This window comes from Denticeps clupeoides, chromosome 5, assembly GCF_900700375.1.
Source record: "Denticeps clupeoides chromosome 5, fDenClu1.1, whole genome shotgun sequence".
NCBI lineage: Eukaryota > Metazoa > Chordata > Actinopteri > Clupeiformes > Denticipitidae > Denticeps > Denticeps clupeoides.
The window spans coordinates 28163195-28180207 of NC_041711.1; the positions used below are offsets into that span (position 1 = coordinate 28163195).

The 17013-nt window shown below is 44.8% G+C and overlaps 1 protein-coding gene across 1 annotated transcript; it reads left to right on the forward strand.

The window, feature by feature from the left end:
- The first annotated feature begins 3903 nt into the window (after nt 1-3903).
- LOC114789622 (ubiquitin-conjugating enzyme E2 E2-like) lies at nt 3904-16386 on the forward strand. Its single transcript, XM_028978793.1, has 6 exons — nt 3904-4068; nt 4904-5080; nt 5809-5859; nt 13398-13530; nt 14946-15093; nt 16168-16386. Exons 2-6 carry the CDS (start codon nt 4905-4907, stop codon nt 16263-16265), a joined length of 606 nt encoding a protein of 201 aa, XP_028834626.1. The 5' UTR covers nt 3904-4068; nt 4904; the 3' UTR covers nt 16266-16386.
- Nucleotides 16387-17013: the final 627 nt, after the last annotated feature.

Genomic DNA, 17013 nt, shown 5'->3' on the forward strand with positions numbered 1-17013 from the left:
AAACAGCCTCAGACCACTGGACTAGAATGATTCCTGGACACTGACACTTACAGCCTTTTTTTTGGTAATTCAACACTCTTGTTTGCATGAATGATTAAATGTGTGTGTGTGTGTGTGTGTGTGTGTGTGAGTGTGTAACCCTGCTGTCTCACAGGTCCTGTCATAGCACTTTCCCCGTAATCAGTGTGTCTCCCTGTCTGAGGTGCTGCCACTGGAAGACAGCCGAGGAGCAGACAGGCCACCAGTCTTCCCACTTCACCTCACAAAGATGACATTAAGTTGACAGCACTGTCAACGCGGCAACAACCTAAAGAATGACACACAGATAGCGCCGTGGCTGGAGACTGCCCGTGACATTAAGGTGACAGAGCAGGAGGAGTTAACTGGGGCAGCACTACTGGCAGGTCATATAGCGCCACCTTGTGTTATTTTTCACCAGCTGTAACAATCACACAGACACACAAGCATTAGTTTAACATAGCATGTATTTACCCAGTGGTGGCCTGGCAAGACACATACATGCTAATGGAAGACATTGTGGTTTGTAATAAGCAAATTATTCCACAATTCACATTATACTCATAATTTCATAAACAGGATAACATAACAGGATAAAATATGAGGCAAGTCACAGGCACACTATCCATATAAATTCTACATCATTTCTAATGTATATAATCATATTTATTCAAATGTATGTAGTCCATAAACATACATCATATTTATTCCAACAAAATAGTTTTTTCAGAAACAATATTTTCCAGCCCTTTTTCTTGTAATTTAATGTAAATTGAGGAATGTTAGCCATTAAGGTTAAAAACCACAGGGTTTTTAACTTTATTCATCATGATTTTTAGTGCCTTTTTCATGCTTAATGAATAGCTATGGACATTGATGGTGAGTGAGTCATGGCGAAGGTCTTAATGTGAGAGTACATTACCTACCACAAGTGATATCAGTGCATAACAGCAGCTCTGCTTTGGGCCTCTTTCTCCTGACGCCGCAGGATTTTTTAAAATACATTTTCCAGAATCGACTTTTCGAATTTTTGAATTTTTCCTCAAGTCGAGCTTAACACAAGACCCTGTCACTGATCTGATAAAGAATATATGATTAAAAACATTAAATAACATTTTCTCTGGTTATGAAAATAAAAGTTGAGATTTGTGCATCACCATGGGATGTCATAAACATTATCACTTCTTCCTAAACTTCAGACCCATACGTTCATCTGCCTCTTCTTCTAGGACTCCAGAAGAATGTACTGTAATTCCTATACGACACTCAAATATGCAACAGTAATGCGGACAGTAATTTATTTGAAGTGAAGTGAAAGTGAAGTGATTGACATTGTGATACACTGCAGCACAGCACACGGTGCACACAACGAAATGTGCCTCCTGCTTTTAACCATCACCCTTGGTGAGCAGTGGGCAGCCATGACAGGAGCAGTGTGTGGGGACGGTGCTTTGCTCAGTGGCACCTTGGTGGTTCGGGATTCGAACCGGCAACCTTCTGATTACAGGGCCACTTCCTTAACTGCTAGGCCACCACTGCCCTAGTGCCCTAGTATTTGCTGTGAAACGGGAAAGAGATGTTCCTCACAGGTCTTATAGATTAGAACATTCTCTACAGAGAGTGCTTTAATATCTGAAACAGCACGTCCCTGTACACTTCAAACATTGGCATGACTGTTTCGAGAAAATCTGCTATTTTTGTTATAGGGTTTCATGCAATCCAAAAAATATTAATGCTCATATTTGTTGCCAAATCATTTAAATTGACTTATTTACATAATTATTAGATTATTCTTGAAACTAAAATTCACAACCCAATTTTACAAAAATAGACTTTTTTTCTTCATCGCTCTTCACATTTTCCTCAAATTGGTCCTCATATGAACAGTATTAAAAGACGGAAATAGTCACACAAATAAATAATGTTTTATGTTCACTGTTTGTCAAGTGCCCATTAAGCACTTCTACCACAAAAGAAAGAATCTGTAGTATGCTGCCAACAGGGAACATTTTGCTTGAGGCACAGTCTAAGCACTGAGCGACTGAATGAAGTTTTCTGAACACTTCATTCACCTCCCTCCTCGCACATTCATAGTCATGAGTATGGACAGATAACAGACTGACCCATAATGCATCTGTCTACTGACAGGCAAAGCCACAGCTCAGTTAGTCCATGGCATTGTTGGTGAAAACATGCAAGACTCTTGAACCCAGATGTGACAGCGCCGCTCCTTAACTAACGCTGAAAGAACCCCAAAGCTCACCTGTTTCATCTCGAGAATTTGGACAGAAGTACACAGACATTTTCCTCATTCTTGTACAGTAATGATCTCCAAATGCACAGTTCCTGGTACAACTGGGGTATTTTATGAGGCCGATTTTCACAAGCATGCCTTTCAAGCTGCACGACTGTAGGATCTAGGCCAATTACACATCCCCTGCTAACCTGACCACAAGCCGTAATTACAGGCTGCCAGTGACTGCATGTTTCTTGCCCCATTGGTCATGGTGAGGAGAAGGGGCATTGAACAAGGAGTGCCGGGGTGGGATTGTTCTGCGTTTATTCACCCCATTACCATGACAAAGCTGCTCGGCGCAGCACAGCCTCGACCTTGAGCCCTTTCAGGGCGAGACTTAGGAAGTGCTAAGCCTGAGGGCTGCCCCATTCATGCAGCCTCACAGGTTGGTGTCCAGTCTTCCATTGCCACGGCTATTATTATTCCGATCTGACGGCCGCTCACCGCGATCCCATGCGCCAAAGTTACTGAAACTGTGGGCAAGCAGAATTTCTCTCTCTCCCTGATTGTGACTGATTCAGAACAAAGGTAAACCCCTGGTTCCTCTTTACACTGAAGTGCAGTAAAACAACAGAAAGCTTCTTCTTTTTTTTTTACTTACTTTTTAAAACTGAAAGTCATACATACCTAAAACTGAAAGTCATACATACTTGCCTACGTTGCGCGAGTAAAATGCTGCATTTAATGAACTGCAGTAGGCCGTTCTCTGGCCGGAAGCTCTGTGATATGGATTCGCATGCACAGAGCAACATGCAGTGCCTCAGAACATTTTAGTTAGCACAAGCACCTTTCACATTTTGATTTCAGAAACAGCTGCTGAAGTAAGACAATTTGCTTACTAATTCCATTTAAGTATATCGTTCAATTCACCGCGGAAGATATGCCTTCCACGGCAAATGTGAATCTATGTTGCAAAACTAGATAAGGGTTGAAACGTCAAACACCTTTGCTGAAAGCAGAATGCAAAAAAACAGTGTGTGGATTATATTACTGTGTACACTGGGGAGTGAACCGCTTAGATAAAACGAGGTTGAAAATATGTTTAAAATGGTGTTTAAAACAGGGTGGTCGTGGGGCAGTGGTGGCCTAGCGGTTAAGGAAGCAGGCCCGTCTTCAGACGCCTGTCATGGCTGCCCACTGCTCACCGAGGGTAATGGGTTAAATGCAGTGGACAAATTGAACTGTGTGCACTGTGTGTATCACAAGTGACAATCACGTCACTTCACTTGCCTATGAACCAGAAGACCCATGTTCATCCCACTTACTACCATTGTGTCCCTGAGCAAGACACTTAACCCTAAATTGCTCCAGTCACTAAATAAGTCGCTCTGGATAAGGGGGTCTGATAAATGCTGTAAATGTAAAATTACACTATGGAAGAAAAGCCAGTGCACATGCCCACAGTCAAATTGTATTTATTGTATTGTTACTACAAACCCAGAAAAGTCTTCGAATGACCCCAAAAAAAAAAAAAAAACAACATTTTTAACAGGTAACTACAGAAAACGACGGCTGCTTGGTACTAAAAAACTAGCCTCCGCGCCCCCACAGCACCGGCTACGCGGGAGCGCGCCGCGCGGGCCCGTCTCGGCCGCGCGCCTCGGTCTCTGTTATCGCTGCTTCTTTCCGCCCCTCCCGCTGCTCCCTCCAGTTAGGCGGCGAGGAGACGCGAGCGGACGGGCCGACTCGGGGCTTTTCTTTTCCCACCTGGGCAACGCAGCACGCCGCCTTCCGCATCGACGGCCGCCTGACAGGTAAGCGCAGTCGCGTGGCGACAGCCGCCCTTTCGACCGCGGCGTGGGACGTGGGCGAGCGTCCCGCGGAAAGTGCCGTTTTTTTTCCGGTCAGGGGGATGTGTGGGACGAGCCTCTCTTTGTGCCGAGGCGCTCCTCGTCGCGGCGGACCTCGGCCGGTCTGCCGCCCGAGTCTCGGCGCGGACGAGCGCCCCGCGTCGTCCGCGTTCGTGCCCCGGAGTCGCGGATCCGTTTCCCGGGCCTGCCGGGCAATAGAAGCGGGGTCCGCTGCTCCTGCGGGGCTCGGCGGCGGCGGCGGCGGCGGCGGCGTTTTCCGTCGCAGTCTGACAGCTGCGGCTAAACGACGCGGATTCATCCGCGGATTCGCGGCGACGATAACGACGCGTCGACTGCGGCCCAACGTGTGCGTCTTTAAACTTTTTTTTTTTTATTATCATTATAATTATTTTTTTTCTAATCATCCAATTAAAATCTAAAATTGCATCTCGCCGCGTGGGGTGCGCCGAGTTCTACGGAGAATGTAAACACGGCAAATACGAATGTGTGTTCGTGATAATAACGTGATACGTCGTTGGGATAAAGCGACGTGTAAACAAGCCGCACAATTAAAATGTGGACGCGCCACGACGCGCGTTCAGGTGTCGTCCTGGGCACAGAGGTGACACGGACCTCCACCGTCCCCTGTCGCTTTATACGACCTCCGTATTTACAGTTTAGGCTTCAGTGTGAAGTTTGATGTTTTAAAAAGATGGCCAGGCGGGTTCTTCCGGACCGAAGTCGCTATGAGACGCGTCCTGGTCGAAAGGGCCTCATATGTGACCTCTGGTGCCCGCAGGATGTCCGGCGAGGTGCAGAGAGTGGACGACAGCCCCAGCACCAGCGGGGGAAGCTCCGACATCGAGCAGAGGGAGTCGGCGCCACCCGAGCAGGAGCGCGAGCAGATCCCGCCCAAGAAGAAGGAGACCAAGATCTCCAGCAAGACTGCAGCCAAACTCTCCACCAGTGCCAAGAGGTACAGCGCGCTGACCGCTTCTGCCAGTAAAGAAAACGGCCTTCTGTTCATTCACAGATGCTCAATTAAGACAGTTTCCTGTTAACACTTCATAAAACGCCGCCAGGTAGGAGGGCGCGGTCCACATTTAATCCGTTTCGGCGTGGGGACGGCGTGGGCCTGACCCTGCGGCTGTGGGCTCTGAGATGTTGAATTACGGCCGTCGAACGGTTCGTGCCCTCCGACGTGCACCGCGCCCAGAGACCCCGCTTTTCTCGTGCTGGAGGAAGAACAGATTGGTGCCAACTTAAAAACATAATTCCGCTGTAGTTGTCATTAATGCAGCTCGGCGCCCGGACGTAGACACTCCACAGTGTGCGGTCGTCAGATAAATGCCGATCTTGTGTAAAGTTTGTGTAATAATGTCACATGTGCATTACATGGAAAGGTTATTTTGAAATCATTATTCCCATCTTTAATGATTTGTCCTGATATTGAGATATTGACCCGAACCCTGCTCCCTGTGGGAGCACCATGTGGAGTGGGTGTTATTTTTAAGTTTACCACTCCTGATTGTGTGGGTGTGGGTGTGTGTGTGGTTTCTGCACTTCTGTGTCATTCTCCGCCACGTAACTGTCGAGAGAGACGCGTGGACGCTGTGTTCAGAAGTGACTTTTTTTTTTTTTTTTTTTTTTTTTTTTTTTAAATGTGAAATTCGGCTTCAAAACCTTTTAACGTTTCTTCCCCAGGATTCAGAAGGAACTTGCCGAAATCACTCTGGACCCCCCGCCCAACTGCAGGTAAGCCCGCCTCTGAATTCAGGGGCTGATTCGGACCTCGGCCCTGGCTGCTTGGCGAAGGTGACGGGCACGCGGCCGTGGCGCACGGGTAGAACCCCAGCTGCTGCTGGGCCGCACAACGGGCCGGAGCCGGTTTAGTGGAGTACGGCAGATCGCCGGTGTCATTAATTACCTTTGGCTGGCCGTTTGAAGTAAGTGAGATAAGGTTGGTGGGGAAATATTACAGGAGGACTTCACAGATGAATGGGGACCAACCCCAAGTCTCCATCTTCAAATAGGCAGTAGTGACTCCGGTGTTAATAAGGCCACTTTGAATTTCGCACGACTGTCTGAAGCTCGAAGATAAATGATACCAGGCTGTGTGGAAAAGCATCTTGGAGAGGAATTAATGAGAATAATTGATGAGATGCTAATGAAGGCTAATCAAGGCGGCAGAAGACCACAGCTGCGTGAGGATCTACTACTCAAAGCCCTTTATCAAACGTGAACTTGCATCAGGTGACACGAGCACGGCTGAAGTCTCCGAAGGGAGCGGCGGCTTTCGGGAGGGCCGCGGTGAAGAAGCTGTGTTTTTGGTGACGGCTCTCCGCCACCTTCCACTTGGCCTGCATTATTAATAGAAGTGGATGCATCCGAAGTCGGTTGACGCTGCCATTATGCAGGCTGTTAGTGAGTCTGGAGATGCTGCAGATAACCGTGTGCCGACTCGCATTGTGCGTGTTTGCTCAAGCAGCGTTAATAGGATTTTTCGACAACACGGAAACATAAAGAGCCACCGTTTCAGGCCAAATTTATCGGTTTAAGAATAAGTATCGCCGCACTTTATCTGCAGGCACGTTGAATGACTCTGTCGATCAGCTGCGCCAATGGAGCGGCTGTCTGGCTGAATCCAGGCTGAGTGATGTAATGGCTTTAAGACGGCTGAATAAAAGTGGGCCTGCCACAAGGCCTGAGCTACACAGGGCCTTCAGCCCGGACTTAATGCGGATACTCCGGGCTGCTCTCCTGCCGCACTGTGTCCTGCCTCCAGCGCTAAAGTGCTAACACTCGGGGATGGCTAATAGGAGCCTCTTCATCGCCGAGCCGCTGGCCACTGTTGATTTGCTTCAGGCTCCTCTGGGAACCACGGAGAGTCACAGAACCGGGGCCATTTTTCACATTCTGACCATTAGCTGCAGCAGGGAGCTCATAAATATTCATGAGAGGGGAGGATCAAAGTGCCCCCTGGGAAATCTCCTTGATCATTATCTGAAGCTTCATCTTAACCCCCCCCCCCCCTAAAAAAAATCTGTGTAAATCTGTTAGGTGGCCTTCAAAGGAAAACAAGGGTAAATGTAGATTTTCATTATGAAGTATTTCTGGAACGTAAAACCGATGTTTCGGGTCAGGCAGATCAGGAATTATGTGAGTTGCTGATGAATTGTCTAGAAGATCTGCCTGCAGATATGTAACACCTCTGATCCTTGGCCACCCATGTTTACTATGTGTTAATAAATGTGTCCTAGATAATTAATCATACAGCAGCTTTTGCCCAGAATGAACTAAATGAATTCAATCAATGCAAAATTGTCAAAATGTAAGTCCTATATTTTAAAATAGATTTATTTCAGTTTTATTTCAACATAAATATCTTTTTACTCATGTTCATCATTTTTGATGAAGGTTTATGGTGTTAACGGTTCCTTTTTCCTGATCTGATCCTACCATGACTGTACATTTAAAATCAAAATTGTGTATTAAGACCCTTTGGAATGGCTGTGGGTATGATGATCATTCGTTATGAAGTTGGAAGCCCTCGTGAATTATGAGAGTTTCCTGGAAGGTAATAGATAATAGGAGTGGATAGAGTGATGGCCTTGAAATACAGGAGAACCTGGGTAACATGGCAGGTATTTTCAGAGTTTTATTTCATCAGAACCTTGGCAGGTGCCTCTGTCCTTTTGCATGGACTTCTCTGAGTTCATTAAAAAGGACAGATCAATGAATGTTCCCACTTGGACCTACATCTGTGCACCTTCCCCTGCCTCAGAACGTGCTGCACTGCAGCCTTGTGCCAAGTCATCTCCAGTTAATCTCCAATTAATGGTGTACACCGGGACGTTTGTTTGACAGTTGACAAAGCCCGGTGTGATTTAATGGTGGCCATTGACTTTCCAGTGCGGCCATATAAGTGGCCCTTCTTTCAAACAGCTGCTTAATAGTGCTCTTCATTTGTTACATCAAGTAGCTTTAATGTTAATCCGGCCGAGAATTTCTTGGTCAAGATAAGATGTTACCCGAGTGACTGTGAACTGGACGGGCCGTTTTGATTGATGGAATTGTAATCTGCAGTTGATGTGGGATCTAACAGCAGTGTCTTGGCATGAGAACAAAAAAAGTCAAAACTAAACAGTTGCTCCCAGAATCCATTACCATTTTGGCTGGGATTCCATCTGAAGCTTAATGGATTTTTCTCACAGACAAAGAACGGACACGGCCAGAGAGGATCGGAAACGCATATTTTTTTATTTTTTTTTTTTTTGCTCTCCCCTCACTCCTCATAATATATCATATATTTTATAGATGTCATTTGGTCTCATGGCAGAAAACTGAAACTGCAGTCTGACAGACACGTAGTAAATGTTAACAGTTCCCGCAAGGGAGCAGATTATCATTTTCACTCACATTTTCTTTCGGAGTATTCCTGCTCTGACACAAGCTCCTTTTGTTCTAATGTCACTCTGCGATGATATTTCATTATATTAGCAGCACTGACACTTGGGCTGTTTGTGAAATCTGTATTATAATAATTATCTGTAATGCATTATTCATAAAAGCCCAGGGGCAAATGTTTGAGCCGGGATTTTTGGGTCGCTTTAGGCAGCAGTTTAAATTGAAGAAGAACATTTTATATACCCCCCCCCTTTGCAAAAAAATTCAATCCTCCCTCCCTAAAAGTTGAGGATCGAACCCCCGCCTCCCCCCCCCAGCATTTTAGAGGGACGCGCTTTGAAATCAGATTACAAGAATAATCAACACCCTGAAAAGGCCTGTCACGGTACTTTATAAAATAGATTTAGCCCTCTGTACCGGCAGCCGAGCAGAATGAATTGTTGGAAAATGTCCGTTTCATTATCGGCCTTGTGCAGCTATTTACACTCGGGGCCGGGAAGAGCGCGAGTGTTTCTCCCTGCGAGTATTTCTCTCTCATTAATTGCTCACGCGTAATTGTGGCCTTTACGCGTGAGCCGGGTGGTGGAAGGAGTCGTTGCGGCTCGTGCAGATGTGGAGACGAGCGAGGGAGCACCCGCCGCCATTGAGCTGTAATTGGTATCGGGGTCTTTCACGGTCAGAGGAAGAGAAGATTGCTTCATTAGGTTCCTGTTCTGATAACCGCTGCCGCGCGGCTCTTCTGGAACATCGTAGCTGAATGAGTACATGATTAGAGAAGTACTGGAGGGAAATGGCCCGGAATGGTGAAATAATGCTGATTCTTTTGTTGAATGTCCCTCGCGGCCGCCACCGGCCCCGTGAGGGAAAACCCCAGAAAGGCAAAGCTTCTCTTGACAGGACGGGAATGTCTTGACAACCTTTCGGCCGTCTTCCGTGCGCGGAAATCAATTAAAAGCCTGCTCAGAAATAGGTCTCCCCATAATACTCTCTGAATGTGGCAGGAGCTTAAAAGCGTTAATTTGCAGATTATCGTTCTCACCGCGCTCGCTCGCCTGACCTTCTGGCTAATGTGTGCGGTGAAATAATTATTTTTGCACAGTGACAGTTTGTCAGCTTGCATGACCTTGCCATGAGCCCACTCACACAATCGCGCACACTGTTTCCTTGCGGTGCCTTTTGTTTGTGAATGGCTTCACTGAAAGTGGAGCAGGAAAGCGAAGCTGAAGCGAAATGCAATACTGCATGTGTTTAACCGCATCCCAGGGGCGAATTTGCTGTCGGATGTCTCATAATCCAATGACTGAACTGCACTGAAGTGCAGCGGTAACCGGTGAAAATGATCGCTTGTGATTCTCAGAACAGTCGGTATTGCTTTGGGGTTGCCTTGTGTCACTTCACCCCAAGCAGCCGTTTAATAGGACGTATGTCTTTTTGGGGTCTGGTGTGGTTTTAAACGTTTGCCTGATACGTTTTGCGCACATTATATAAGAAAGTGTGTGTCCAGCCTACTCAGGGAAGCTGTGAATCATTTCTGTGAAACCCCCCCCCCTCCATTCACACACATTATCTATACTCCCGTAAAAATAGTAAATGACCATCTATTACTCAAGCGTGCTATTGACTGGCCTAATTAAGGGAGGGTTGAAATGAAAACCAGAAAATGTGAGTCAAGTTGTGACACATCTATACTGCATGAAAAATCTCACCCAGTTATCTGCTTTCCACCAGCTGTGGTCCTCTTTTATCCTCTTGTAGGTCTTACTGTATCTTTGAAATTTTAATCTCTCAGCTGTTATTCCATCTGAACTGAGGTATTAGACCAGTATTAAGTAACATGATGTTTCGCTCTCACGGTACTATAACTAACTCTTATTTATCAGACGGTTGGTTGTTTCACACGGTAAACACAGCAACATCTTAGGTTGAAATACCTGGTTCTGGGTCATGTCTAGCCAGCACAATGACTGCTGATGAATGCTGCACCGGTTGAGAAGGTGCACCCATCCAGGCTTTACGAAGCTTCCAAAACGCATCTTAATGAACCAGAGGTTATGTGGACACTAATTTTCTATCTCAGAACCTCTACTAGAGTCTGTAATGTGACATCATAATCATATGATCTCTAGTATATGACCAAAAGATGGAGAGCAGATTGTAAGCATAGTGAAGGATGATCATACTGCATATTTTGGCACTGTACTCCTTATGGTGCCACTGCCAATGTTTAGGCAAATCAACACATTTTTATTAGTTTTCTAAAGAAGTGTGCATGTGTGGGCGCATTTATAATGTGTGCATTTATTTGGCTTCACCTGCAGTGCTTGTTACTTGGACAACATGTTGTGTTAACTTGAAGATATACCATATATATGTTATTATACACGAGTACACCCTCATATTTTTGTAAATATTTACATTTTATCTTTCCTCGGGACAATATTGAATATATGATACTTTGATATAATGTAAAGTAGTGAGTTTACAGCTTGTATAACAGTGTAAACTTGCTGTCCCCTCAAAATAAACAGACATTAACATCTAAACCACTGGAAAAAGTGAAGTGATTGTCATTGTTAAAAACTGCGGCACAGGACAGGGTGCACACAACAAAATGTGTCCTCTGAATTTCACCCATCACTCTTGGTGAGCAGTGGGCAGCCATGACAGGCACCCGGGGAGCAGTGTGTGGGGATGGTGCTTTGCTCAGTGGATTTGAACCGGCAGCCTTTTGATACCAGCCTTTTTACCCGTTAGACCCGGCATAGAAGCCTCTTTTAAGAAATTATGCATAAGAATGCCTGCAAACAGTTTACTGAAGACACTAGAAAGACTAAGGTCATGGATACTGGAGCCATGTCCCATGAGACCAAGATAAATGTATTTGGTTGCGTTGATGTTAAGCGTGTGAGGCAGCAACCAGGTGAGAACAAAGACAAGCGCATCTTGCCTACTGTCAAGCTTGGTGGTGGGAGTGTCTTGGTTTGGAGCTGCATGAGTGCTGAACATGAATGCCCAAAATGTAGTTTTACATACTGAAGCAGAGCATGATCCCCTTCCATCGTAAACTGGGCCGCATTCCAACATGAGATCGACCCCGAACACACCTCCAGTACGACCACTGCCTTGCTAAAGGAACTGAGAGTAAAGATGCTGGACTGGCCCAACATGTCTCCAGACCTAAACCTTATGGAGCATCTGTGGGACTTCCTCAGATGGCAAGTGAATGTCTGTGATGTTCTGATGGAAGACGATCCTGCAGTTTAGGAATTGTGTTATTTTGAAGGGACTGCAAATTTACTCCTATCTTCATATCTTCAGTGGTTTCCGAAGGAAAGTTAAAACAATATATTTACAAAAATGTGAGGGGTGTACACAAAATACTATACATCGCTTTATTAGGCATCTGGAATGTGTGGATTCACTATTAGAGGACAGAGGACAGATTTTGTTCTGAGGGATGGCGGTGTTCCATTTTTTATTTGTACACAGTGCAGGAACAGTATCTGTAAAAAGATCAGCATTTGATGGGTCGTAGTCATGCTTTTATGTATGAAGTTCACCAAGTCTTAATCATCAGCTCATGATACCCAGATGAGAATCTGCAGTGCAGTGTAATACACAATGAAACTATTATCCTTAATGAATGTACTTTTTAAAACTCTTAAAATGATAACTTTTAGAAACTTTCCCCATTTGGTGACTGAGGCATATAAATTCCCATTCTCACGAAAGGCAGATCAGGTCGTCTTTCAGATTTAACAGTCCTGTGAAAGACCCAGACATGGCGGCGAAGTGTGTGTGTGTGTAGCTGTGTACGCTCAGTATCTGTCTGCCTGTCTGTCACTTCACTTTAACGAGTGTCTATATAGACCGTTTCCGCCAGATCGGGCTCAGTGCCGTGCTTTATGAGCATAAATGAAGAGTGGCGTGTACAGTAGAGCAACGCAGGTGTTGAATCTTTCACTCTCTCTGCAATTTCTCGCTCCACTATTATGTTGCGTAACACCAAATCACAGCATTTTCTGGGCAAATAAAGGCAGGTGAGAAAGAGCGGGCCAGAGCCTGAATTTAGTAAAGGAAGCTTGAACGTTTAAAAAAAAAAAAAAAAAAAAAAAAAAGACCATTGGACTAAAATGAAAGTGCCATGCTGATACGGTACTGTGGGAGCAAGAGCCTCCAGAAATACATATCAAAAGATTTACCAGAAGGCAAATTCGCACCGGTTAGGGATTTTCTCTCGCCCTGAATATTGCTTTACACATACAGGGGTCTTTAAGCTCTGGGTAGAGAGGGTAGTCTCTCGGACAAGCCCTCATTATCTTTCACATTACGTTCAAAATGATGAATTTTCCTTCAGGCGTCTCATTCATAAGATCTGAGTGTTTAGCTAGTAACTCCGTGTGTGTGTGTGTATAAATAATGTGTTTGCTGGGACTGAGAACATAAAGAGTAATTACACAGAAAATGGGATATTGTTTGTTATTCTGGGCTTCCCAAACGGAATGTCCCAGCAGAACCTTGGAACAGCTCCTGTAAGCAGACAGAGTGATGAGGGGTCTGTGAGTCCCAGAAGTCCTAAATATGGTCTTTAGTGTGGAGGGAACCAACATATGTCCACTATTTATTTATTTTTTTAATAAAAATGATGAAAACTAAAATTAGAAGATGCCCCTTGTATTACTAATAGCATCTCGGTTTAAGTTACACATGCACCATGTGGGTGGACAACTAAATCGGTCAGAAACAGTCGGTCATAGATGAGTCACAGGTTCCTGTGACTGTGCACAGAATCCCCCCTCTGGCTGTTATTTATGATCCCTCTGTCCATTCTTCATCGTTATTTGGAAATGCTAATGTTCCCTTTCATGTTTCTCTTCTAATACCAGTGCTGGTCCCAAAGGAGACAACATCTATGAGTGGAGATCAACCATTCTGGGTCCTCCAGGTTCTGTATATGAGGGCGGGGTCTTTTTCCTCGACATTGCCTTCACACCAGACTACCCCTTCAAACCACCCAAGGTGAGATTACAATATTCACATCACATGAAGGATCAAAGAACCCCCCTCTCAGCCATTATGGCCCACAGTCTTGTTTGGACGGTTAATTAGCATATGGTTTACATTAAACAAGACAAATGTGACTTATTCGGATCTAGGTTGGTGGTCAAATGAATTGATAATCAGTTATTTTTGGGGTTTTTTTTGTTTTTTTTTTCCACAATGTACCCCTAATTGGAGTACAGTCTGGGGGTGTTATTAATTCTCCTCTTCTCTTCCCATGTAACCCCGCCTGCTTTTCTGATCTTATCTCCTATCTTCCTGGCCTGTCTTCCCCCAATGTGATACTGTGTTGTGTATATGTATGGTCTGGTCAATGGCCAGGTTTCGGTAGCACTTGTTTCTATTGACATGGTATGTTGCAACAGCACTAAAGGGTTCTCACCACCATCATCATCATCATCATCGTCATGATTCTGCCACATTCACTGTGTCAAGATGCTACACCCTCCCCTGTGCCTCAATTAATTATGTGGACCATTTCCAAGTATGAAGAGTTTGAGCCATTTAGACTAATCACAAATCAATCCTGTCTGCATCAAATGACTTTTAACTGATGCACATGAAAATCTTATGGCAGCTGCGCTTGTGTTTATTGTAGATGTATCTGAAAGTGCCTGCTGTGGCAGTGTCCCTGTGCTTGACCTTCCTGTTGATAATCTTGTTGTTTAAAGGGCTTTTATACACGGAGCCAGGCTCCTGGCACCGTCTCTCCCCTGCCTGCTCTCCCGTCTGTTGCATTCTCTCTAGCCGGAGCCACCACCAGCCCCCAGCTTGACAGCCCACACAAACAATTCCGAAGGCTCCTCTCTGGAGATCTTTTGCCTGAGTGTTTCCACTGCTGTGGCCTGTAGCCTGTTTTCCGCCTCCCATCAGGGTCAACGCTGCTATCAGAAATGCATTAATCCTACATGAGGCCGTAGCATAGGCTGCAATGCCGATCCTGGCCTGGCTCTATTCTGCTATCAATTATAATGCCCGTGTGCTGTGTGAGCAGAGCATGCCAGGGCCTATTAAAAGTTTCCTGTGAAGGTTCAGGGTCAGTTTTCCCACATGGTACTGATTGGTGGAGGAAATGTGGTTTCAGATGTCAAAATGTACACAGATGTCATGTTTGTGGCTACATGGGGGGCTGTTGAGGCGCTGAGGTGCTGAGAGCTTTTTGAGACATTCTGTGATTTTTCTTTAAAATAAAAAAATAAGTGCCCTCTGGCTGTGGCCTGGCAAATGTCAACAGTAAAGTGTGACATGAGCGTTCCTTAAAAGGCACCTGTGTGCTTTTTAAAGGGGGGGAAACCTCTGTAATGCTATAGCAGCTATAATAACACACACTCACTGCGACACAAAGAGTTTACAGAATTTTATCGCCTTTTCAGGTAACGTTCCGCACAAGGATCTACCACTGCAACATTAACAGTCAGGGAGTCATCTGTCTGGACATCCTGAAGGACAACTGGAGTCCAGCTCTCACCATCTCCAAGGTCCTGCTGTCCATCTGCTCTTTACTCACAGACTGTAATCCAGGTAAGGGGAGCATAGTGGATATCCATTAAAACTCTGTTAAATAAGCTATAAACCTCAACGGTGCTGCTTGTGCCATTCTCTATTTGCATCTGTCAGCCATAACATTAGGACCAAGTGAAGTGTTACAGTCTGGCAGTGGGTGAACTGTTCACCCTTAAACGCGATGCGCAAAATTTGGTCACGTTTACAAACTTGTTCCTTTGGTATGGGATGCATAGCTGCAGACCAGGCAGAGTGCAACGATGGCCTGAGTCACCGATTGAAGAAGGTGTTTTTCTTGTACATAATGCGCATGGCTGGGTGTGTGTGTGTGCAGCACTTGCATAGGGAAGACATGACACCAGGTTGCATTACGGGGAGAAGGCGAGCTAGAGCCAGTGTTGGTAGTGTTCTATTGGGGAACCTTCCTTCTGTGGATTCTGTGCATCCATATTCATCTTACTTAGACATGTGCCACCTTCCTAAACATTATTGATGACAAAGTACAGCAGGTTAATGTGCCTGCCACACTGCAAACTTGGTTCGAGAGGAGCTCAAGAAGTTATAGGTGTTAACTTGGCATGCAGATTCTCCAGGGTGTCATTAATGTTATGGCTGATCTGATGAATATGGTTTTAATGATCACAGTGAAATGGGAACAAATTTGGAAGAAAAACAATGAATGATGAAATGCAGAACTTTACTCTTTGCCTGCTGTTCATACCAAAAGGCCGATACCGTTTAAATATCTTACCAAAGGACCAGGTGGGCCTAAATGGGAAGTGCAGCGCTTATTGTCTTTGCAGCTCTTTCGCTGCTGAATTGCACTGGTGTCAGGGACTCATTTGCCAGCTTTATACCGAGCGTTTTTTTTTTTTTTAGAATTAACCCGGCTATTAAGCTCTGACTGACAGGATAGGAAAGCAAAAGAAAAACGTGGCTGGCTGTCATTTACACACGCAGTCTGTACTCTGCTTTTCTGAAACAATCCTTTTCTGGTACCGGAACACACAACTACTGTCAGGAATATAGAAAGGTGAGCACTTGGCCTTACACAAAAGCTAATTCTTGATTTTTCTGATTTTCCTTCTGCAGCTGACCCACTGGTTGGAAGCATCGCCACACAGTATTTGACAAACAGAACAGAACATGACAGAATAGCTAAACAGTGGACGAAGAGATACGCCACATAGGTCACCTGCCCTGATCTCTCTACAGCTACTCTGTACTATTAAAAAAAAAAAAAAAAACAATACCCTGTACCTCTCTACCTCTTTTCCCCTCCTGGTTAAAGCACATTCACTAAGTGCAACCGTAAAAAAAAAAAAAAAAAAAAAAACCCAGCCATTTCCCTCTGACTTTCATTGACCTTTCTGTGAAGAGCTGTTTTTTTTTGTTGTTTTTTTTTGTTTTTCTTTCCTTGTTCCTTGTTGACTTGAAAGATTCTTTTTATACAAAGAGTAGAGGGATTTTATTTTGAATGTTGGAATGGGGAAAAAATATTAAATACCCTCAATGTAATGTATTATATCTTTCCTTTTTAAACGTGTACTTTGTAAAATTTTCTGTTGCCCTTTGGGAAAATGTATAATGGGTGTGAAACCCAGTATGAAATGTAACCCACCAGTATTGGTTTTCAGCGGCGTTGGAAACCCGCAGTTCTGGACGATCAGACCAAAGTGGGCATGGCGCCGTTCGCAAGATGCCCATTCAACACAGCACACATCTGTTTACACTAAACAACCGGCACCATGCTTTCTGTGGACATTCACTTAGGGAAGTCTTACAAAGTGCACATTTAAGCGACTACAGGAACAAATGCATATAATATTTTACTTTTGCCATAGTGTTTTATTATTATTTTTATTCTAGCCACCGTATTATTTGCATGTACCCCGGACTGGCGTCTGCAGAGACACCACACACTTTCCACCCTCTTGT

Bases quoted from the DNA above. Each gene is read 5' to 3' on its own strand.
- LOC114789622 (XM_028978793.1), top strand. From the start codon at position 4,905: ATGTCCGGCGAGGTGCAGAGAGTGGACGACAGCCCCAGCACCAGCGGG. The intron at 5,860-13,397 runs GTAAGCCCGCCT...TTCTAATACCAG, and splicing joins GACCCCCCGCCCAACTGCAG to TGCTGGTCCCAAAGGAGACA. The intron at 13,531-14,945 runs GTGAGATTACAA...TCGCCTTTTCAG, and splicing joins ACCCCTTCAAACCACCCAAG to GTAACGTTCCGCACAAGGAT.